Raw genomic sequence first — 25496 nt, forward strand, 5'->3', positions numbered from 1 at the left:
TGATTATTTTCTACTCCAGTGGTTCTCAGCTGGTGGCAATTTTGCCCCTCAGGGGACATTTGGCAATGTCAAGAAATATTTTTGATTGTCACAACTGGACTGGGGAGAAGAGAAGATGTGCTAGAGGCCAGGGATTCTGCTAATCATCCTACAATATGTAGGACAGTCCCCCACAACAAAGAATTACCAGGCCCCCAATGTCAGTCGTGCTGAGGTTGAGAAACTCTGTCTCATCTGTTTAAAATCTCTGTCGTGGGTTTTTGCACCTAATATTTAGGAAGAAAATCTTTTTTCTTTTTATCCTCAAGGTGTTCGCACTCTGGAAAAAAAATAATAAAGCAGGTGATAGATATAAAATATTTTGCTTCAATCACATACAAAAGATCTTTTATCTTTCTTCTTAATTAGTAGAACCCTTAAATGAGTCCCAGCAGGAATGGTCTCTCCTGGGAGGTGGATTACAGAGAGCAGGTGGCCAGAGAAACCTTAAGCATTTATTCCCAACACAAAGTGCCTGCTGTTTGTTTTTTGGGTTTTTTTTTTTTTAAACACAACTTTCTCCCTCCAATTATTCTTAAAGCCTTCAATTAGGCACTAATCTGTTTTATCACATCTCTAATACTTACTAATCTCACTTTTAACAAAGATGGCTACTCATTACTCTCCAGCCATCTGTAGACTAGTTTCAAAATCTTGAGTTTAAGAATTTGGAGGGTTTCCTGTCAGAGAACAGGAAGAAACATTAAATAGTTGTGGAATTTGTGGCAAGTCATTAGGAAAGGATTGGCCTGAAGCCTAAAATCCACTAGTATTAGTCCCTGCTTTGGGTTAAAACATTGTTTAAAAAGGACAACCATTAAAAGGCAAACAATTTTCCAGGGTGAACTAATATATTAGCAATTAGTTAAATGGATTGGCTAGATTACTTTGTATGGGATGTAGGAATAGCACAGACTCCTGAGACTGATTTCTGCCCAACTCTGTGTTTGCTGATTTCACATTGGTAGCTGAAAATCAGTGATTGTGGGAATATTTCCACCACAGGAATCTGCCATGGTACAAATCAGGGCTTCCTCCAATCTCTCACCCTCCACACACCTAGAGGACTGGTTTACCTGCACATGCTGGAACTAGGAGATAACTGAGGTTTGGTTAAGTTGTTTTTATCATGAGAGAGCATAAAGAAAAGCCCTGCTATTCAGATCCCGGGGACAGAGCCTGAAGGCACTGAGGACTTTTAGAAAGGGAGGGACCTGGAAGGTCCCTTTATAAAGGGAGGAAGAGGGGCCAGAAGAAATTAATCTACTTCATGCCCCTATGCACAAACTCCAAGGGAAACTTGCCAGAATTTAGCAAAGCTTGGAATTGGGTTCAGGTGAGAACCTGGAAAAATCCGTTAGCAAATGGAATTGAAAAAACTAACCTTAATGTAGCATGGAAATTCCACTGTTACTATAGTTGAAACTATTAATACTTTATGGCTGATTGCCTAATTTCAATAAATATAGAATAAATTTTCATCTCAAAGCTGTGATATAAATACTGTGCCCAGAAATATTCACATGGGAGGATGAATATTGCTGCATCTGAATAATGGCATGGTATCTATGACTAGTTTATCATTTAAATTTTGGGAATGCACAAAAATGACAAGAACTTAAAAGAATAAACTTTGATACATAACAATAAAAACAATTTTGTTGTGAATGGGGAAATATTAATAACAATTTTAAAATTTGATTTTACAGAAAATCTGCAAGATAGAGAAAAATGTTTCAGGAATGGCAATAAATTGGATCAATGAAGAACTTATTTGGTCAAATCAACAGGAAGGAATCATTACAGTAACAGATATGAAAGGAAACAATTCCCGTGTTCTCTTAAGCGCCTTAAAATATCCTGCAAATATAGCAGTTGATCCAGTAGAAAGGTAAATTCTGCTGGTTTTAGACATTGAAATATATTTCAAAACCTGAAATTCATGGAATCATAACATTTTGACTTAAAGAGACCTCCTGATTGAGGCCAAGACTCTCTTTTACAATGCACAAACACCATTTTCAATAGGGCGTTTGCCTGGGTTTGAACTAAGGCAGGCTCGTTCTACCAGTAGCACTCTTGACTATCATGGTTTCCTGCTAGAGAGGCGTAATTCTTCTTCTAAGTTGAAATCACACGGAATTGCCATAACAGGGCAATAAATATTTGTTGAATTGAATTTTCATTCAAAATAGTCAAACTTGTCCTGTGCAGACATCCGGGGATTACTGAAAAACTGAGAGAAGTCAGCCATTTCAGTGACCTTACATTCAATTATGTGTCTACATGATGTGTTTGCCCTCAGGTTTATGTTTTGGTCTTCAGAGGTGGCGGGCAGCCTTCACAGAGCAGATCTCGGTGGTGTGGAAGTGAAGCTTCTGTTAGAGACATCAGAGAAAATAACAGCTGTGTCATTGGATATGCTTGATAAACGGCTCTTTTGGATTCAGTACCATAGAGAAAGAAGCAGTTCTCATATTTGTTCCTGTGATTACGATGGAGGTTCCATCCATTTTAACAAACATCGCACACAGTAAGATTTGCTTTTGGTATAAAATAACACAATTGCCATTTGAAGTTTATGTGATAAATGAATTTTACTTTTGTCAGCTAAACTGGTGTAGTGGTTTAGTACAGATTTTGGAGTCCAAAAACTTGAGCTCAAGTCCCAGATTTACTATTTATTAGGTGAGTGACTTGGGCAGGTTACACCACTTCTCTCATCCTGTTTCCTTTAATGTGGGTGTCGGATTAGGGAGGGAACAAAAAGTGCCCACTGAATTGAAATGGTATTTTGAGACTGAAGAACAAGGCAGGCAGCTCCATATAAGCAATGGATCAGTATATTATAGGGTAACTTTCTCAGAGGGTGGGATTGGGTGGGCAGCGATCCAGAGCATTTGTAGTTTCACTCCACACTCCCAAGGGGCCACTGAGACAATTTTACAGTTAACCTAGGGTATGGGGATATGTGTTTGGAAACAGGAAGTGCATTCCTCAGTTAAGATTTATTCCTAAGTCTTGTGGGTGCTGGAAATACAGCAGTGAAGGTCTTCATCATTTTATGGGGACTAAGAGAGGATAGAGGCCACCCGATCCTAATGATTATTAAACAATATCTATTATTTACAAAGCCCTTGACAACAGAGAAGTTATTTACTGCACAGTACAATCCTGGGTAGGGTCAGTGGAAGGATAGGAAGAATTGTATGGGCCCAAGATGGCATCAGTTATGCTGAGAGCCATACAGTGGGGATAATAATAGGACTTATTTCTTGGGATTATTGTGAAGATTAAGTAAAGAAACACAAATAAAAATAATTAACAGAGCATTTGGCATATAATAAATTTTCACATGCTGGTTATAGTTATTCTTTTTGGAATTACTATGTCATATGTTTTGTGAAACATCTGTCTTTCATTTGATTTGCTATCTTGCCAGCAACTGACTCTAGCTTGTGGCAGGAGGCAGCAATTAGGTGTGCAGAATTGACACAACCTGAAGTCCACTCTTATCCTGTTCCTGTTTTCTTCCCTATTTTATTTTCACCACACTTATGTGCTGAGAGGCAAAAGAATGAGAATGGATCTGGAGCTAAAAATCGTATCCTATTAATTCAGACTATGTTTACATAAAGAAAAAATTAAACTTAATATCTGTTTCTAACCCTAAATGAGAAACTATTGAAAATGTAGGTGATTAAAATTCAGACAATAAATTGAAATGAAGTGAAACTTTAATAAGCCCATAAGAAATGTTCTGCCATTCTTTATGTGTTTTCCCTGTTGTTTTTAGGCACAATTTTTTTGCGATGTCCCTTTTTGGTGATCGTATTTTCTATTCAACATGGAAAAAGAAGACAATTTGGATAGCTAACAAGCACACTGGGAAGGATATGGTTAAAATTAACCTCAGTCCATCATTTATACCACCTGGTGGAATTAAAGTAGTGCATCCACTTGTACAGCCCAAGGCAGAGGGTGATCCTTGGGCACCTGGTGAGTCATCTTTGACCTCAAACAGGGTCAGGCATAGTCCCCACCTGCCTACTTGCTCAAGATAGATACTTAGGAGTCATCCTTGATTTCTCCCACTGCCTCACCCTCAATTTCCAATGTACTGCCAAATCCTTTACATTCTACCTCCTAAATACATCTCAAATGTCCACTCCCCGCCCCCACCAGCTGCCACCACCATAGTCCAAACAGCCAGCATATCTTTTTTTTTTTTTGCGGTACGCGGGCCTCTCACTGCTGTGGCCTCTCCCGTTGCGGAGCACAGGCTCCGGATGCACAGGCTCAGCGGCCATGGTTCACGGGCCCAGCCGCTCTGCGGCATGTGGGATCTTCCCGGACTGGGGCACGAACCCATGTCCCCTGCATCGGCAGGCGGACTCTCAACCACTGCGCCACCAGGGAAACCCCAGCCAGCATATCTTGTCTGGCCTATTGTAGCAGCTACTTAATTCATCTTTCCGTTTTCGCCTCTTGCCTTTAAATAGTAAATCTGATCTGTTAACCCCCCCTGCTTAAAATCTTTCAAAAGCTTTCCTTTGCATTTAGATCAAAATTTAACATTTAACCAGGCCTATCGATATTTGACCAATTTGATCCAGCATCTTTTCCTCCTCCCCTCACTGGACTCTAACACAAGTCTTCCTGTAGTTCTTCAGACATGCCAAGCTCCTTCATACCTTCCGGTTTTTGCAGTCACTCTTCTCTCTGCCTAGACTTCTCTCCAGCTCTGAGCTTAACTGTCATGTCCTCAGGTAGGCCTTCTCTGGTCATCTGAGCAAAGTAGGCCCCTTCACCTCCTATCTTTCTCTCGATAGATAGTCACTGAACTCATCAAACGTGGAATTACATACCACTTTGCTTTGTTTTTTTTTTTTTTTTTTGCGGTGCGCGGGCCTCTCACTGTTGTGGCCTCTCCCGTTGAGGAGCACAAGCTCCGGACGTGCAGGCTCAGCAGCCATGGCTCACGGGCCCAGCTGCTCCATGGCATGTGGGATCTTCCCGGACCGGGGCACAAACCCGTGTCCCCTGCATCGGCAGGCGGACTCTCAACCACTGCGCCACCAGGGAAGCCCTGCTTTGTTTTTGATTTTCTCTCCCACTTGTTTATAAATGCCATGCATGCAGGGACCATATCTGACAGATGGATGGATGGACAGATTGATGTAAACCACCCTATATTCAGTGGTTATTTATTTATTTATAAAGAATTAGTAAAATAAATGGATTAACTGAATCTAGTCATAGTTCCAAATTTCTACTTTCAAATGTAGTCTTCTCTGAATTCTGTTGAAGGACGAAGGGAACGAAAAGTGCCCATTGAACTGAGGAAGCATCTTAAGACCGAAAAATGAGGCAGGCATCTCCGTATAATCAGTGGATTGATTTATTATAGAGTAACTTACAGGGTGGGATTGCAACTGGGCAGACAATGATCTGGAAGCATTCACAGCTGTACTCTGCACTGCCGAGGGGCCACTGGGACAATTTTATAGTTAACCTGGGGTATGGGGGTATGTGCTTGGAAACAATGTTTATGAATGGGTCACTAGACTCATGGGTGCCAGGAATATGTCAGGGAAGGTTTTCATTATGGTTTGGGGACTAAAAGAGTGTAGAGGCTACCTGGTCCTTATGATTATTACCTACAAAGCCCTTGATGACAGAGAAGTGGTTCGCTGCACAGCACAGTCCTGGGAAGGGCCAGCAGAAGGACAGGAGAAACTGTAAGGGCCCAAGATGATGTCAGTTATGCTAACAGGCATACAAATTCCTTCACATATAATCTTTTTTTTTAAGTAGGCTGTCTTGATATGGCTTATATACCACATAAATTATGTTACACTAACATCTGCCTTTATGTAAAAATTTTATTTCAAGAGGGCTTTAAAATATATTTAATTTCATCTGCAACTAGCCTTGTGAGTTTCCAAAATAAAGATGGAATTGTTTGTTTTCTTTCTACCTGTTGGATGCCACTAGGATTTGGTAACAATGTGGGACATGGTAGGGGCTATGAGTGCCTCCCACAATTAGTGTATAAATGGGTTTGTACCCACCCTGGACATAGATCCTGAAGAGAGCTGTAGGGACTGAACAGAGAACAGGCATGAGATTGTCAAAGGGAGGTTAGAATCTAGGGGGAATTGACATTCTTATTTCTTATATCCTCAGGCAGGTAACTAATAATACAAATGCTTTTCATCTATTTCTTTAAAAAACTTAGATAGAAACTATAATTTAACTTGTGTAATGACTATACTTTCAATGCAAGAGATGAAAAACTACAAGGACAAATTCCTAGAGATGAAACATTTGTTCAGGCAAGTTATTTTTTTTTTAATTCACTTATTTGAATTTAAAAAGCAAGAGTTGTGGTAAACAATTCAACTGTGGCTTGAGCACAACATTAAAGAACAACAACCAAGTAGCAAGACTATAAAATAGATGGTGACCATATTCCACACATAAAGGCAGTGAATCTGATATACTGCCAGTTACCTTACATGGGAAATTTCGACTCAAGCTCAAATACAACTTATTGTCCAAGTGGTGATGACTCACAATAAAATTAGAACCAACAACTATAATACTATGAATAAATAATTATTGGTCTCATTCACAGTAGTTAGAGATATCATCATCATCATCATCATCACTATCTCTTACACTTATATGTAACCTCATAATTTCCAAAGTATTTTCTTGGGCATTATCATATTGGTTTGTCACAGCAACATTGTGAGACAGAAAGGTCCTCAATTATTGTACTCATTTCATAATTGAAAAATATGAAGCCTAGAGAAATAGAGTGACTTTTCCAGGATTACACACCTTGTAAATGATGGATTCTGGAAAAAATTCCTGTCTGTCAGTTTAGTGTTCTTTCTACCATAAACAGGTAAGCTCTTCAGAGTCCTTCAGTATTACTTGGCCTCTTTGACGGGAAGTTCAAATAGGATACTGAAAGCATGAATTTCAGGAGAAAATCTACCATGATGCACTATAGAACAATGTGGCAAATAATAGAATTTGATGGGAAAGACGGTGCCAGCTGCAGAGCTACAGGCAAACCTGGAATCTAGAAGGCAGTTGTCACCGGAGATACTGGCTTTAGTTATTGATCAAAGGATGGGCTTCATACGAGGTCCAAGTGCAAAGGACTTTTGATTTCAAGAGCACTGTTACTTTGGCTATCATCAGATAGGTTTAAATTGTTTTAGTGCCATGTACAGCAGAAATTCTTCACCTGAGATTTAGGGTTGTGAAGCCCTTGATTGTATATGTTAGATGAAGATATGCAATTGTGCCTCTAGGGAGATGGTACCTAACTTCCATCAGGTTCTCAAAGTACCTGATAGCCCTCACATTTAGATGTACTTCTCTGGAGGCTGGTTAATTCCTGCTGAAGAATAGGCTTACAATTGTAGCTCTTCTGGCAAAGTGAACAGTAGTAGTACCTTGGTTTGCAAGGCATTTAGTAGTGAGACTACTTCAGTGAGGAGATAGCTGAGAAACATCATGTAACTTGGTTGATATCATTTTTGTTATAAAATATATGTACTTATACAAATAAGAGGACCAACAAACTTACCTCATGAAAAATGCCTAAACTATCATTTATCAAAATGTTCTCCAAACACTAGTTCTGTAAGGGTTATTTAGAAGGAAGAAACATTTTAGGGTCAGATGATTTAGACAGACTGGGTTAAATAAAGTTAAGCAGGTTGTTTTTTTCTCAAGTGATTTCTCAGAACCACTCAGACGGTTATGTGCACTGTTGATCTCTAATGGCTGTATAACCTGTGGCATTTTTCTATTTTATTTCCTATGCAGTAGCCTGTTTGACTCCTGAATATATTATTTTTAGTCCAGACCTCTTTCTTGAGATATAGACAAATGAAGGGGTGGGGTGGGGGGACCTGAGGCATAGCGAGAGCTAAGCTGCAGAAAAAAGTGATTTCAAACATTGGGGATTTATTCATAATATACAAAAGGGAGCAGCCCTGATGAAGACCAAGGGCAAGGGTGAGGCTAACAAAGGCAAAGCCACAGAGCTCCACAAGGAAGAGTAATGTATCAGTTTAAACAAGTCCTTGTTTGTCCACGGCTTGTCCATTAGGATTGGCTGGTTATAGAGGAGGTCGATGCAGCAGATTGATGAGCCCAAGTCGAGGTAGTAGAGCCACAGTTTCGGCATCAGGCTGGTTTTCTGATGATTCTGACCTATTTCCTGAGAGTAGTCACTCTGGTGCCTTCTCTTGCTGTCTGCTTCCTCCAGGATCAGGGTCCTGCTGGGGCCACATCGGAGGTACACATTCAGGCTCAGCACAAGTTTTCTTCTCAAGGCCCACATGTTTACCTGCCTTCTGAGCATTTCTACTTGGATTTCTTGCAAATGCTTCAGGAACAAAGGAAATAACTGACCCACTCACTTTCTCCTCCCTTCTCCCCAGTTTCTCTCCCTCCAGTGTCCCTACTTTGGTGAGTAGCATTTTACCTCCACCTCGACAGGCAGAAATCTAGGAGTTGCCCTTAACTCCCTCTTTCTCATTCCAACACCATGAAATCAATCTCCATCTCCTGACAATTCTACTACCTACCATCTAACCACTTGGGCCCCTCTCAGAGCCCTCCATCCCTGGTGTCCACTTAATTCATGTCCACCACCTCCCTTTTCCGTGCTGCAGGGAGTATCACCCTTCAAAATGAAGAACCCAATCATGTCATTCCTGGGTTAAAATCAGTTGTCAACTCTCAATTGCCAATAATAAAACCCAGTCTTTTTATCTAACTGGTTCACGGGGTACCCCGTTCATTTCTCAGCTTCCACTCTTACTATTTTCTGCATTAAATTCTGGGCTGCAGCCATCCTCAAAGATTTGATTTCCTCCAGGGAGGCATGCTTGCTCTCTCCTCCAGCCTTTTGGCATGTTCTGGAACACTGTTTCTTTCTTTCTTTCTTTCTTTCTTTTTTGGCCGCATGGCTTGTGGCTCTCAGTTCCCAGACCAGGGATTGAACCTGGGCCATGGCGGTGAAAGCCCTGAATCCTAACCACAAGGCCACCAGGGAACTCCCTGGGAGCATTCTTTCTAATTCCTGGCAGTGGCTTACTCTTCATCCTCTGAGAAACAGCTCCAATATCACTTCTTTCAGGAACACTTTCCCTGACCTCTTCACTCAGAGCCTCAGTAGCTATTTGCAGAAAATAGCAGATTTCTCCTGTCACAGGGCACTTATCATGTTTTGCCGTAATCGTCTGTCTTCCTCAACTTCCTTTGTCCTATGAGGACACAGAATACAACTCTCCATTGTACTCTCAGTGCCTAGAGGACATTTAATAAACCATAGTTGGAAAAAAAAAAGACTGAGAAAAACACCCTTTGGTACCCTCTCCCTGCTAAATAATGCCACGAGGAACAAGTTCTAAAGATATTTAATATCTGAATACGTGTTGCCTTTCTCCCCTGTTGTAAGCCCCTGCCCTTGGCCAGACAGTCTTCAGCGAGCCTGCTTCCTTTTGTATAGTTATGAATAAATCCCGGTGTTTTAAATCAGTTTTCTCTGCAGCAGATCTTTGCAGCTTAACTCTAGTGAGAGTCTTTTTTAGGGTCTTTTAGACTCTTTTATGCTTCAGTCTTTTTCTTCTTTCTTTTCATTAAGTGGTCTAGCTTTCAGGAAAAAGGTCTGGGCTAGAAGTAATAGATTTGGGAGTCACATGGGCTGCTGTGTAGGAAATAGAAAAATGGCACAGGTTGTATTGCTCTTAGAAATAATAGTCATGACCATTAACTGGGTGCAGAATGATCTGGTCTGGGCTTCTCCTACGTTATCTCATTTAATCTCCACAACAACCCTACAAATTAAGTGTGATTATTAGTACCATTTTATAGATTACAAAGCTGAGGTTCAGAGGTGTCACAATTGCTTGTTCAAGTTCACACTGGGGTAGACCTGAGATTTGAACCCAGGCAGACTGACACCATGCTGCCTCCCAGCTACCCTCTCACTATTGTCTATAGTTTCCTATCTTAGGTTTGCCTTAATTGTTTGGGGATAACCTGTCATTTGGCATATTCTTGTCTATCCATGGCCTGCTGGTGGTTAAAGGCTTCAGTTTGAACAGATTATGGGGCCCAAACCTTATTTTCTTTCTCTTTAAAATTTTTTTTCCACTTCAGGAACTCAGAAAATCAATCTTTCTCTCTCTCTGTCTCTCTCTTTGTCTCTCTCTCACTCACACACACACACACACACACACACACACACACACACTCCTCCTCTGGTGCTCTGAAAAGAGACACAGAGTTGATCTCACATTTTTGTTGTCATGATTAAACTTATTAGGCAACAGTGTTCTCCTGGCTGCCCTGACACCTATGCTGTTAGAGTTGTCCCTCAGTATCCACGGGGATTTGTTTGGACTCTGGCCAATACCAAAATCTGAGGATGCACTAGTCCCTTACAAAATAGTGTAGTATTTGCATATTACCTAATGTCCTTCCTTATACTTTAAATCATCTCTAGATTACTTATCATACCTAACACAATATAAATACTATGTAAATAGTTGTAAATACTATGTAAACAGTCTCTGGCACAAGGCAAATTCAAATTTTGTTTTTTGAAACTTTCTGGAATTTTTTTAAAGAATATTTTTGATCCACGGTTGGTTGAATATGCAGATGTGGTGTGGAACTCATGAATACAAAGGACAGACTGTATATGAATCTCAGAGCCAGTGTGGGAACTTCTTTGTATACAGTGTTGATGGCATTATTTTAAGCTCAACGTTTAGAGAATTTGCAACTATAGTTTTACTGCTCACAGATGTTCTTTTGTAAAAGGTGCAAACAATTTTGCTTTCTTCTGTGATTCTTTAAAATGTAGATTCCAGTTTTAAGCTCATAAGAGAATTTCAAAAGCGCCTTCTTTGGAAAATGTAGCACATCTGTCATCAATACTGTTTAAAATACTTTGCATTCATTTCATGCAGAAAAATATTGCTGAATTTCTTTAACTCTGAGAGTTCCTGAAGGAGAACTGTCTCCACCTAGAAATGTACCTGCTTATGGAAGCGGCTAGTGTAGCTAAAACTGCCCAGGTGGGACTCTAATTCACTTTGATTATGTCATTGCTGGGGTTTCTACTGTAAAACCTTGGTTTTTTTGATACCTCTAGAAAAGAATCATCCTAGATATATGAATATTTCATTCACATAATTTTTTCTTAAAATGTAAATATTGTGGTAAAGTACACATAACATAAAATTTATCATCTTAGCCATTTTTAAGTGTACAGTTAGGGGGCATTAAGTACATTCACAATTTTTGTGCAACCATCACCACCATTAATCTCCATAAATCTTATCATCCTGTAAGACTGAAACTCTACACCCACTAAATGAGAACTCTCCATTTCTGCCTCTCCTCAGTCCCTGGCAACCACCATTCTCCTTTCTGTCTCTGTGATTGTGACTACTACTCTAACGACCTCATATAAGTGTAATCATACAATATTCCTCTTTTTGTGACTGGTTTATTTCACTCAGCATAATATCCTCAAGATACATCTGTTTTGTAGCATGTGTCAGGATTTCTTTTCTTTCTAAGGCTGAATAATATCCCACTGCATGTATATATCACATTTTGCTTATCTGTTTATCCTTTGATAAACACTTGGGTTGCTTCCATGTTTTAGCTATTGGGAATAATGCTGCTACAAACATGGGTCTGCAAATATCTTTTTGAGATGCTGCTTTTAATTCTTTTGAACGTATACTCAGAAGTGAATTGTTGGATCATACGGTAATTTTACTTTTAATTTTTTGAAGGTCAATTATACTGTTTTCCACAGCGGCATTTATTTTTAAACTGCTCAGAGGCTGTTGATTTGTTTTTAAGATTTTTTTTTAAGCTGTGGAAAACAGTATAATGTAAAAAAATATTTTACATTTACACCAACAGTGCACAAGGATTCCAATTTCTCCATACCCTCATCTACACTTATATTCTGTTTTCATATAGTTTAAATGATCAGTTCAAACACCCAAAGCTCTGTTATTTAATTACAGAAATCTTAGCAAATTATGGATTTCTGTACTTCCTAACATATTTGTAGATAGTTATTGACATTTTCTTAATGATGAGGGTCACATTTACAAAGATACACGTCATTGGGGCAAGAATAGGACTGATTTGAGGCACAGCTGGGTTTTTTTTCTTTTTTAAATTAATTAATTAATTTATTATTTTTGGCTGCGTTAGGTCTTTGTTGCTGCACGTGGGCTTTCTCTAGTTGCGGTGAGCGGGGGCTACTCTTCGTTGCGGTGCGCAGGCTTCTCACTGTGGTGGCTTCTCTTGTTGTGGAGCACGGGCTCTAGGCATGCAGGCTTCAGTAGTTGTGGCACGTGGGCTCAGTAGTTGTGGCTTGCGGGCTCTAGAGCTCAGGCTCAGTAGTTGTGGCGCACGGGCTTAGTTTCTCCGCGGCATGTAGGATCTTCCCTGACCAGGGCTCAAACCCGTGTCCCATGCATTGGCAGGCAGATTCTTAACCACTGCGCCACCAGGGAAGCCCAAAGCTGTGTTTTTAATGCAGGTTTGCCCTGACACCAAATGGCTGCCATGTGAAGTGCCTTTTAAATACTTGGAATGGCTCTTTATCAATTTTCTATCTTTCTTGCTGTTGTCTTTTGCTTCTTGCTGGTTTCCATATGCCTGGCTGTGGCCTCTTTATTTTCTGAGACTTTTTCCTGCCATTCATTTGTTGAGGAACCCAGATCATTTGTCCCTTAGAATTTCCCACATTCTGGATTTTTCAGATTCTATCCCCGTGGTGTCATTAACATGATTCTGTTTTTCCTATACACTGGTAGTTTTAGCCTAGAAGCCTTATCAGATTCAGATTTTTTGCAAGAGTACTTTATAGGTGGTACTGTGGGTAGTACCGCATGCTTCCTAGTGACCATGCCAGAGGGCACGTAGTGGCTGGGTCTCCATTCTTTTTGTGATGTTCAAGATTCATCAGTGGTTCAGGTGTTGCCAGCCTGGTCTGTCCATTATAGAGTTTCCTATCAGCCTTTTGTGTAATGGCTTTACAAGCTATTAATTGTCATTGCTTAGAGGCATTTTTTCATTAGAGGTTTGAAGTAATGACATTCTAATTCTAGCACTGCTTATTTGTTGAATAACTTTTCCACATCAGCTTTATGATTTCCCTGAGGAGCATCTTTTATAGGAAAGGTAAATTAAATGCTTGATTTAATCTTTCCCTTAATTTATCTGTTTTCAGAATAAAGGGTTAGTGTATCCTCCAGAGGTGACCTTCTTTTAAAAAAAGCATCTTTATGAATTCAAGGATGTAAAAAATATTTGAAATGTTTTTATTCATTGCAGTTACTATCATTTTCACACTCAGATTATGCCGTCTTTCTCCAGGAGGAGACCTGAGATAAGGCTTCTAACTGTGGGAAAGATGACCAGTAACTAACCCTTGGTGGTCTAGAATGGCTGGGCTGAGGCTGTGTCTGCGCTCAGCAAGAAAGAACATCGGAATCATGTAACCACTCCTGCTAGTGGGGAATGCACTGCGGATGGGGGTGGTAACAATGGGAGCGGAGACCTTCACACCTTGTGTTTGCATCTTCATGCTGCGGACTGGCCAAGCTCCTCAGAAATAGGTCTGAAATAAGGAAAGACTGAGTGGGCCTGAGGGGTGCATCTGAGAGTAAAAGGCATTTATTTTTTAACTGCTCAGAGGCTGTTGATTTGTTTACTTTCTTTTTGTTTTTAAGATTTTTTTTAAGTGGTCCGTTTTTTTAAATCTTTATTGAATTTGTTACAATATTGCTTCTGTTTTATGTGTTGGTTTTTTGGCTACTGATGCATGTGGGATCTTAGCTCCCTGACCAGGATCAAACCCACAGCCCCTGCATTGGAAGGAGAAGTCTTAACCACTGGACTGCCAGGGAAGTCCCGATTTCTTTACTTTCTGATTCTTAGGTTTAGATGGATAAGGATACCAAGTAGCTAAGTTCTGGCTAAGTGATTTTTTTTTTCTTTACTATAATTAGGAATTCCAATAGCACAAAATAACCATTCTCGTTTCTTCCTTCTTATTTTCTATTAACAAAGAAGAATAAACTTCTGTATTACACAGTTTGGGAAGTTTTTTGGGGAAGGTGAGGGAGTCATTTATTCAGGGAACTCACTAATGAAAAAGACAATAAATAAATAAAACAAAAATCATAGACATTTATAGAAAAATATATTGTATATATAATTTATATATTTTATTATACATAAAATATATAGCATAACATATTAATATGTTAATATATTAACTTTATTATGTATCAGTATAAAATGGTCTATATCAATATATAATATTAATAATATAAATATATATATTTCTATAAAAACCCATAAAAAATATATATATTTTATATATATACATAAGTATATACATATACACAAACACACACATTATATACATTAAAGAGATGAGGTCTGTCATTGAAGACTTGAGCTCGAGTCCCACTCCTACCCCTTATTAACTATATGTGATCCTTAAGATACTATTTCCTAATCTGTAAAATGGAAGACATTAATTACTCTGCATAGCTCCAGGGCTTGTTATAAAAATTACCTGTGATAATGTAAATGCTTTATAAAATGTTATTCAAATTTTTAACTGTTGGGGGTGCTAAATGTTTAGTTAAAAGAATGATTCAAGTGAATGGGTTCAAATGGAAGAGACTAGAAAGGCTTTGTTGTTGAGGTGAGTCTGACACTGAATTTGAGGTGGAGAGAAATGTGTGATCAGTGGAAAGAAGCAGGCTTGGGAATCCCACGTGTGTTGTTTCATAAGTGCGCCAGGGTAAGATCTATAGTTTGCTTGGCTATAGCAGAGCTCATGAGAGTTTGTGATTTGGGCAGTTATTGAAGGCGCAGTTGGTGGTGGACATTAAACTCCATGATTTAGGAGCTTTAATTTGAGCTCAAAGGTAATTAGGTTCCACTGCTGGGCTCTGGGAGGGGGGTTATCTGAGGTCAGCAGCAGCATTCTACGTGCTAGCTTCAGCCTAATTTGAAGCTAAAGAACAGCAGATTAAGGAGATTAAACAAAATACAGCCCTCAATCCCCTATGTTTTGCCTCTTCCTAAAATGACCTTTTAAGTGTTTAGTGTCTGAATTCAGGTCACATCATCAGCACAGCCATTCAGAGACGAATAGTGATTGCTTTCCTGCCTATGTTCATCATTGAATAGTAATGTATATTGTTAATAAGTATCATTAAAACCATCATCAGTATGGTATAGTGGAAAGAATACTGACCATCTATTTGAGTTCTAACTCTGAGGTTGACTGAAAATTCAAGGAGAAACCAAATAAAGGAGTTAAGTTGCAGGTTTCATGGTCACAGGTTTTTGTGCATGTGTTCCAGATGTTTGTAGCACCCCTGTGTTGTAAAAGGCACCAGGTTAGGTGCTATTGGGACTATAAATGTGAATGGGATACATGTTTTATCCTCAAAAGCTTACTGATTAATGAAAAAGATATATACATATATATATAGAATTGTGATGATGTTGGTGATGTTGATGATGATAATAAGAACACACAGAAGAACAGGTAAGAGGTAGTAGAAAAGTACAAAAAAAAAGATAAATAACATTGGATCTAGATGAAGAACAGAGCAATTTCCTGTACCCTAGACATTAATTGTTTTCTCCGTAAGTCAGTTTGAATCTCCATTAACATATCATAAGCCGGTATTAAGGTTTGAGAATCTTTATAGGTATAAATTTAGAGGAATTTACAACAAACATTTGATTCTGTATAGAACCATAAATTTTTTAAGTGAGGGATCTCAGAGAATATCTACTTCAACACTTTTATTTCATGGAAACTGAAGTCAAAGGGATAAAGTGATTTTATGTAAAAGGCAGGACGAAGACAGAACTCAGTTTTCCCAATTCTTAATGCAGTGGTCGTCTATCATACTGGGTTTGGAAAGATTTTTATAGGAGATATTTACAGGAAGCATAATCTCTCAATTTTTGGTTATCTCAAGAAAGTAGTAGCACTTTGGTGCTATTAAAAGGTGCTATTAATCAGGCCTTTCTGGATTTTTGTTGTTGTTCATTTGTAAACGTTATAAAAAATACAGTTAAAACAATCACATACTCTTTTTTAGAAATTTGAATTAGGTACATTTTGTCTCCAGTACATTTGTGAGTTTCTGACTTTAGTCATTTGCTTTAAAAATTGGGGTCATTTTGTTTTTAATTTTCTTAATTAAAATTTTGATATATGAAGCGTGTAGGAACATGAAAAACAATGTTACTAAACATGCATAATTGGCATAAAAACCATGGACAAGAAACAAAATTTTTGGAATCAATATCCAAAAACTATTCAGTGTAGGGCTTCCCTGGTGGCAGAGTGGATAGGAATCTTCCTGCCAGTGCAGGGGATATGGGTTCATTCCCTGGTCCGGGAAGATCCCACAAGCCACGGAGCAGCTAGGTCAGTGCGCCACAACTACTGAGCCTGCACTCTAGAGCCACGAGCCACAACTACTGAAGCCTGTGCCCCTAGAACCCGTGCTCCTCAATGGGAGGGGCCGCCGCAGTGAGGGGCCCGCGCACCGCGGGGAAGAGTAACCCCTGCTCACCACAACTAGAGAGAGCCTGCGCGCAGCAATGAAGACCCAACACAGCCAAAAATAAATAAATTTTAAAAAATTTATTTTAATTATAAAACTATTCACTGTAAATCTTAACTTAGTTGATAATATTGCAACAGTATTAAATAATTATGCATGTAATTCTATCAAGAGATCTGAATAAACAAGTTTAAAATAACTGAAGAAATAACGCAGATTAGCTAAAAGGAGGCGTACATAACTGAGGTGAAAGTGGGATATTCCATTAGTACTTTAGGTCAGTGTTTCTCAAAGTGTGGTGTAAAGACTCCAGCATCAGAATCATTCCAGATTCCGGTAAAAGTGAGCCTTTCCCTTGATGTATCAAATCAGAATCTCTAGAGGGTGACATGCCCTCCAGGTGGTCTCAAGGTACATTAGAAACATTTTCAAGGGGGCAAGAATATGTTTCTAATGTTATGCTTTGTCGGTCAAGAAAAGTGTTTAGTAACTTGAAGTAGAAGGAAAGAGGTAGAGTCAGAGTGAGGGTCACCTTTCTAAGTAGACAGACACCAGAGAAACAGACCTGCATGGGGAACAGTCTCAGCCTCGTGCACTACTGTGCTAAGGCTCTCGCTGGCTTGTTTCTTGTGTCTTTCACAGCAAGCCTGTGTTTTTAGTGGGCTCCTCCCCTTACTCACAGGCTCTCGCTGATCTCTGCTATGCCAGGTCTCCTGGTGCCTGACCCCGGTCCTCTTCCCCTGCCGTCACCTATTGCCAGAGCTCTGGCCTCCATAGCTACATGCACCTTGAAAGCTGCCCTCAAATTCAAGCTTACCTCTGTATTTCCCAGAGTATTTCACAAAGTCATTATTAAAATTGGCAAAATTGAGAAGGAACAAAATTCGAACAGGGATATATGTGTTACTAGTTTAGCCCTTGACTCTGGCTTTGAAAACCAAAGGTACCAAGTTGGCCATTTGTTGTTCAATGTATTTGGCTAATTTAATCCAAGCACCTACCTTACTGAGCAGATTTTACTATTCGCCCTGGGCTATTTTGTCACACATGGAATGCCGGCAGCAGTAAACTCAGAAACTTGGGGATAAGACATATGGCAGTGGTATATACTGTCTGAAAGAAGTTGTACTTTACATAATGATCCTAAAAACAGATAAATATATAGATCTGACCTATAAATATTATACTTAAGAAGAGATGTTCTTCATTTTGCAGCCCTTTTTGCTTCTTAAACAGATATTTCATTTTCAGTATTTCTGTTTATTGCCTTACTTATTTTTTAAATAAATAAATACTTTTGATAAAAGCAGGTCAAAAAGAAAAAGCTATTAAGTTGTGCTTAGTGTTTGTAACCCAAGGAATGACATCTCCAGGTAATTAGTATGTCCTATCCCGAGAGCTACTGTAGGAGAGATACAACTAGAGAAATAAATGGGCTTCAGAAGGCTGAGTAATCTGGGCTAATGTTTGACCCTAGAGCAGTGCCACCTCCGTGAGACAACACCCCTGCTGATGTCACGGGAAGATTAGAGTTCTTAGGAGCCATGAGGGGATCATGCATTGCCCCTGTCAAAACACACCTCCACTCCAAATTAACCGCCTTCTCTTTTAGATCAGAAACTCTGCAAACTGAGGAAAGGTAACTGCAGAAGCAGCATGTGTGGTCAAGAGCTTAAGTCCCATGTGTGCATATGTGCAGAGGGATATGCTTTAAGCCAAGATGGAAAGAACTGTGAAGGTAATGTGTGGTGAGCAAGCACAGCCCACCTGGGCCAGTGGCTGGTCTTCAGTGGGCAATCCAGAACCTCCATGTGAAACCAATTTCAAGTTTCCTCCTTTGTTCCCCCAGAAAAGCAATTTTATTTTTTCCCCAATTTTAAAGCCCTTGTAACACTTTCAGGTCTCCTTTATATCTTGTGTTCCCAGATCGGATACTTTCAGAGGCTACTCAGGGATTGACATAAGGCAGGGAGTCTCTGAGTGGACTCTACGGAGTTCTATGGGTTTGATGGTGTGCAAAATGTCCGTATTGTCAGATTTTTTAGGAAAGTAGTTCCGTAGCTCCCATAAGATCCTCAAAGGGTATGTGACTCCCACATCTTATCACATAACTGTTTGGTAGGAATCTTGAGAAACTGCACCTTGGCTGGTTAACTTGGGCTCGTCCTACTGTGAGACTCCAGGTCCGATGTAATTAACCCAAGGAGAAATGCCATGTCCTTTCTCCTGGGACGTCCAGTGAGTTACTGATGAAAAGAATCCAATGGCTGCAATGTACATTCAGTGGAATTAGTTGGGGTGAGACTTCAGGTAAACCTGGCATCTGCCTGTTAACTGCAGCCCCCTGCTTATGTGGGACTAGTGGGCGACAGCCATAGCATAGAACAGTGATCTGGAAGGCTGGGTTTCAGCCAGAGTAAAACTGCTAGGGAATGCTCCCACGTTCAGGTGAAGGGCTCCTGTCAGCATTGAGAAAGCTGAAGAGCAAAGCAGGGGCATGTCCTGCCCTTGTCGAGAACTTTCTAGGGTCCTTGCCTTAAATGGCTATATCTTTTCAGGGGAAATAGTACTACTTTATCCCAAGAGTAATTTGAATATGAAAATCTGTATTTGAAAGTATAAACTGTGACAGTTTAAACCACGGCTTTCATGATATTTGAACTAATTTCTTTCACCCTTTGTTAGAGTAGCAAAAACAGTCTTGCCATGGTCAGTTACAGCAGATAGAGGTGTGAGATACCCTACTTTTTGCTGACTTATTAGTGATACTACAATTTATTTTCAAAAATAACCGTCTGACTGTTTTACTGTTGTTATGGTGTAGATGTCAACGAGTGTGCCTTTTGGAATCATGGCTGTACTCTTGGGTGTGAAAACATCCCTGGATCCTATTATTGCACATGCCCTGTAGGATTTGTTCTGCTTCCTGATGGGAAACGGTGTCACCGTAAGTCACAACAAGTATTTATTGCATTATTTCCTTCATTGTCACTGATGTTTCTAAGGTGGCTATGATCTGCGTTGGTGGTCCTCGGTCAATAGTATACATCAGGAGTAACTTGGAGTTTTATTTTGGTTTGTTTTTTAAAATGCGAATGACCAGATTCTATCCCAGTCCTGTTAAATCAAAACCTCCAACAAACATGTATTTATATATTTTACTGTTTATATACCTCTGAAAGGTAAGCATGTAAAAAACATAATCATGATACACTATTACATCCAAAAAACTAGCTCGAATTCCCTAATATCTAATACCCAGTCAGTTTTCAGGTATAACCACAATACCGTTATCACAACTAAAAAAATTAACAATAATTCCCTAATAACATCAAGTATCTAGTCAGTTTTCAAATTATCTTAAAAAGTTTTCAACAGTTGATTTGTTTGACTAGGTATCCAAACAAGCTCCGTGTGTTATACTGATATTAGCTGATACCTCTCTCTTATCCTACAGATTCCCTCTCCTCTTTTTTTCCTTTGCAAGTATTTGCTGAAGAAACTTTTTTTCCTGCAGAGTTTCTCACACTCTGGATTTTACTGAACACACTTCTAAGATGTCCCTGTCCTTCTCAAACTTGTAGTTAGATCTGCAGGCTTGATCAGATTAGGCTTTGAAATTTTGACAATAATACTTCATTGGTATGTTTATACTTCCATCAGGAGACACATAACATCTGGTTGTTTCTCCCTCTGTCATCCGTTCTAAAGTTCCCCAATGGTCTTTCTTCTTCTTTTTTTAAAAAACAAACTCTGGACAGTTTTACTGAAGAAAAAATACGCATGATTTACTTTTCACCAGTCCATTCTGGCATTCTTCTAATGCTGTCAGAATCACCTGGGTCAATAATAGCCAGTGTGTGGGCTTCCCTGGTGGCGCAGTGGTTGAGGGTCCTCCTGCTGATGCAGGGGACACGGGTTCGTGCCCCGGTCTGGGAAGATCCCACGTGCCGTGGAGCGGCTGGGTCTGTGAGCCATGGCTGCTGAGCCTGAGCGTCCGGAGCCTGTGCTCCGCAACGGGAGGGGCCACAGCGGTGAGAGGCCCGCGTACCGAAAAAGTAAAAAAAAATAATAATAATAATAATAGCCAGTGTGCATGTTACTGACCCTTTCCAGTCAGTCCTCACAAGGGTCCTCCTGCTTTGCATCGCTAGTGCCAATAGGACGAGACCGAGTTTGGTTCAGAAGCGAAGGAAAGCTTTATTACTGGACCAGAGATTGGAGAGATGTGAGCTCACCTCCATAGTACCTGCTCCCCTGACACGCCGTGGGCAGGGCTGCTTTATAGGGTTCTCCACAGCTGGGAGGGGGCGGAGTTCCCATTGCGCACACACAAGCGTGCTGCTCAGGCTCCAGATCGCAGTGCTGGGTGCAGGGTCTCTGCACACGGCTGTCGCTGCCATGTTGAATTGAGGGGTCGAGCACAGTGCTTCTGCATACGGCCCACCGAGCTGCAGTAACAGGTGCAGCAGTTCTGCGCTGGGAACTCTGATCCCATGTGTTAGGCTCAAGGCCTCTGCACACGGCCCCCTACATGCAACTGAAACGAGACTAAGCCCAAAGAAGAGGTTAGACCTTATCTTATCACCTAGATTCCATCTTATTTTTCCTGAGGACCCCAGTAGGCTTTGCCAGTGACACACATACTCTAGTATATTCCACATGTTGTGCCCAATCCAATATTATTGCCACTGTAGTGGTGGCCATCAGTTTCGGCCAACATGGTGTAGTACTCTATTTCAGATTTCCACAAGGCTGGGCATTTGTTGGTGAGGATGATCAGTTTCTCTTTGCCTTGTCTGAACATTTCCAGAATCTGCTTGTACCTGCAGCACTTACTTTCCACTTTCTATAATGAGTTGGAGCGTAGAGTCGATCAGGCCCAGCAACTTTTTCGTCTTCTTTTCGGCCACCATTTTTCTGCCTTAGGGTGGGATTGCCTCCAACCAAGAGCAGCTGCCAAGATTGCTGGGAACAAGAAAGAGCCCAGTCATCTTTCAGGGAATCGTTGTAGTGGCCATTAACACTCATTTCCTAGATTCATTATTTCATCAGGGGATTTGAATGATGATATCTAGTTCTAATATTTCTTTTTAATCATTAATTGTAATACCTTTATAAAAAGAATGTTCTCTCATTAACTATTTGGTGACTTCAAGATACAATTCTTACAGTTAAGGCAGTATAAATGATGAATTTTTTTCTCTTTGTTTATTTATATTTAGGATAATGGGTTGGTTCTTTAACACCTTCCAAAGGTAGCCAATGGGGTTTTTTAATTTTAGTTTTTATTGAAGTATAGTTGATTTGTAATATTGCATTAGTTTCAGGTGTACAGCAAAGTGATTCAGTTATACACATATATATGTATATGTCTATATTCTTTTTTAAAAAATTCTTTTCCATTGTAGTTTTTTGGGTATTGAGATATTGAATATAGTTGTCTGTGCTTGTTGTTTATTTTATATATGGTAGTGTGCATCTGTTAATTCCATATTATGTCAAATAGAAGTGGTGAAAGTAGGCATCCTTGTCTTGTTCCAGATTTTAATGGGAAGGCTTTCAGCTTTTCACCATTGAGTATTATATTGGCTGTGGGTTAGTCATAAATGACTTTTATTATATTGAGATATATTCCTTCTGTACCCACTTTGGAAAGAGTTTTTATCATAAATGGATGTTGAATTTTATCAGATGCTTTCTCTGCATCTATCGAGATGATCATGTAGTTTTTGTCCTTTCTTTTGTTGATGTGGTGTATCGTATTGATTGATTTGCATATGTTGAACCATCCTTGTGACCCTGGAATGAATCCAACGAGATCATGGTGTATGATCCTTTCTATGTGCTTTTGGATCTGGTTTGCTAATATTTTCTTGAGCATTTTGCATCTATATTCATTAAAGATATTGGCCTGTAATTCATCAAAGATATTGGCCTGTAATGTCTTTGTCTGGTTTTGGCATGATGGTGACTTCAATGATTTTGGGAGATTTGTTTTTTGTTTTTTGTTTTTTGTAGGTATTATTATGAACTCTTGGATTTTTAACATTTTTTATATGTTTCAACCCATTGCAGTTGTTATTCTTACCAATGAGCAGATTGTCTCCTCTTTGGCTGGTGGGAGAATCTTCAAATGGGTTCCAGACCCCAGTAGTCTTTGATAGTTTTCTCTTAGCTGGTAGGACATATTTTCCGGGCTTGTCTTGTACATTCCATGTTCTAGACCTAGAATCAGCAATCTCTCAAGGCCACTGCTTCCTTTTTATGAGAAATAGTATTTAGAAAACATAACCTGCTTCAAAGTCAGTTATTGTTTTGAGTGTTTTAGGGCATCAGATTTAGGAAAACACTTTCTAAAAAGAGAAATACATTATGAGTTTATATGAACATTCTCAATTCAAATTTAGGATTACATACTCAGATACCTTCTTATGGGTTTCTTATTGAATCTACCAACATAGCTAAGTAGAAACAAATGTTTAAAATCATATGGGAATTCCTTGGCAGTCTAGTGGTTAGGACTTGGCGCTCTCACTGCCAGGGGCCAGGTTTCAATCCCTTGTCAGTGAACTAAGATTCCACAAGCCATGCAGTGCAGCCAAAAAAAAAAAATCTCATGTATATTGTCTAGTACTGCTTCACAGATGATGGAGAATATGTTAGTCTGGATGTTATATGTGCTTGTGAAACAAGGCACAGAAAAATGGATGGATGGTAATGAAGTTCTTGGATATTACCCACTACCTTTGTGACTGTTTATGGAATTTGCCCTTCTTCTAATACCATCTGGTTTATCTGTGAGCAGATATTCTCAAGTGCATGATGATAAAGAGTCCATTATGTGCCTAGTAGGACACACAGAATCTCACTTGATTGTCAAAACTGCTAGAACTTCTATGGTATATATTTTACATTTTAATATTTGATTTACTTGGAATTTATTTTGATGTGTGGTATATGGTAGGGATTTAGCTTTTGCCTCAGAGTATTACTCATTTATTTCTCTACCATTTACTGGATGATCTTCCACATGCTCAATGATTTATTCTTATGTGTACTTGAGTCTTTTCTAAAATGAGCTTTCCAATCTTTCCTATAACTGTATTTCATTTATAAGGTATATTCTGAAAAACTTATAATACCTGCTTTAATACTATCAGGGAATATTTTGATGCAAAAAAAATCCATGTAAGTTTACATAAAATAATTTTCAAGTAAAAAAAATGCTTTCACAATAATTATCTTCCACTGAAATAAATCTTCATATTTTAAGGTAATGATGTAAACTGGGACCTTGTTCTTTGAAAATAATATCTTAATTTAAAAAGTTAAGGAAACTGTAAAATGTTGTGCTTGATATAAACCTTGACATTTAGACTGGGGCAATCTGAATTCTATCTATAGCTGTGCAGAATCATAAGCAAATGAGTTACCAGATATCTACAAGGTTCCTGACAAACCAAACCATTGAGAAACTGTTTGTTAGATAAGTAAATTTGTTAGTTAAGTGCAAACTGTTTATTTCATTTGAAATTGTGACAAAATAAATTTTACAAATTGCAAAAAAATAAAATGAACTTTCTGTCTGGTTCTATTGATATTTTCCTCTTGGTCTATTCCTGTACTCATTACCCACTGTTTTAGTTATTGCATCTTTGTGATACATTTTGATATTTTTTAGAGCCTCTCATTCTGTTCTTACACCTAACCATAGTTACACAATGTTTTTAGTTTTCTTACACATGTAATTTGTTTTCCAGATGAACTTGAGAATCATTTGCCCAAGTTCCATTTAAAATATTTTGGAATTTTGATGACTAATAACTTAAAAAGTATTAATTGTCAGAGAAGAAACTTTGAGGAAACTAGAGTCATTTTCCAAAATTAGAAGTCCTTCTTTAATTTGTTTCAGATTTGAACATTTTTCTTTATTTTTATATCTCCATTACCACAACAATTCATAAATGTTCAATCTTTATTTAACTTATTCTTTTCAAGATATCATTTTTTTTGTTAGCAACTGAATTTACCAAATTTCCACAAATCTGATTTAACACTAATCTTGGCCTCATTTTTCATTAATTAGAATTAATTTCCTGCCCAAGCAATGTGTCTGAATGCAGTCATGATTGTGTTCTGACATCAGACGGTCCCATATGTTTCTGTCCTGAAGGCTCAGTGCTTGAGACAGATGGGAAAACCTGTAGTGGTAAGTTTATTTATCTATCGTTTGTTTGAAAACATTCATTTTCTAACTGACACCTAAAAATCCATCTACTGACAAAGGAGAATAGATTTTCCAGCATTACACATTGAAAGATATTTACATAATGGATTAACATATGGATTTAAATAAGATTTTTGTGTTTTGTTTTTAGATACCATAGTGTAGTGGGTATGAGCAAGAGCTTTGAAGCTAGACAGCCCTGAGATAGCATTACCAGTTACTAGCAGTGTTGTTTTGAACTAGTTACTTGCCCTCTTTTGGTCTCAGTTTCCTCATCTGTAGAGGTTAATGATACCTGCCTCCTGGATTTGTGACCAGCATTAAACAAGATGGTGGATGTGGAGTGCTTAGCCTGTTCCTTGCACCTATGAATACCTCCCTACTTTTATCTTCATAGAGACTTAAGCATATAGAGTGAAGGCTATAACTCAAAATTAGCAAAGAGTTATGTGTGACATTTTTTTAAATAAAAAGAGCAAAAGAAGTCAAGAGACCAAAAATGTGAGAGAGAAAAAAATATATTAATCACTAGGAAGAATTAG

At 39.0% G+C, this 25496-nt stretch overlaps 1 protein-coding gene and 1 pseudogene across 2 annotated transcripts in view; one reads left to right on the forward strand and one right to left on the reverse strand.

The window, feature by feature from the left end:
* The window catches only part of EGF (epidermal growth factor), a 92909-nt gene that overhangs the window by 23447 nt on the left and 43966 nt on the right, over positions 1-25496 (forward strand). The window contains exons 3-8 of the mRNA XM_081225522.1: positions 1749-1930; positions 2345-2572; positions 3836-4038; positions 18337-18462; positions 19549-19671; positions 24814-24936. Of these exons, the coding sequence (XP_081081648.1) occupies positions 1749-1930; positions 2345-2572; positions 3836-4038; positions 18337-18462; positions 19549-19671; positions 24814-24936 (985 nt within the window). The remainder of the gene's footprint in view (positions 1-1748; positions 1931-2344; positions 2573-3835; positions 4039-18336; positions 18463-19548; positions 19672-24813; positions 24937-25496) is intronic.
* LOC308619756 (large ribosomal subunit protein eL30-like) lies at positions 20431-21734 on the reverse strand (annotated as a pseudogene). The gene is made up of 2 exons: positions 21366-21734; positions 20431-20584 (listed from the first exon to the last, which is right to left on the reverse strand). The product of its transcript is annotated as a large ribosomal subunit protein eL30-like (transcript).

This window comes from Mesoplodon bidens (assembly GCF_964165515.1).
Source record: "Mesoplodon bidens genome assembly, chromosome: 1".
Lineage (NCBI taxonomy): Eukaryota > Metazoa > Chordata > Mammalia > Artiodactyla > Ziphiidae > Mesoplodon > Mesoplodon bidens.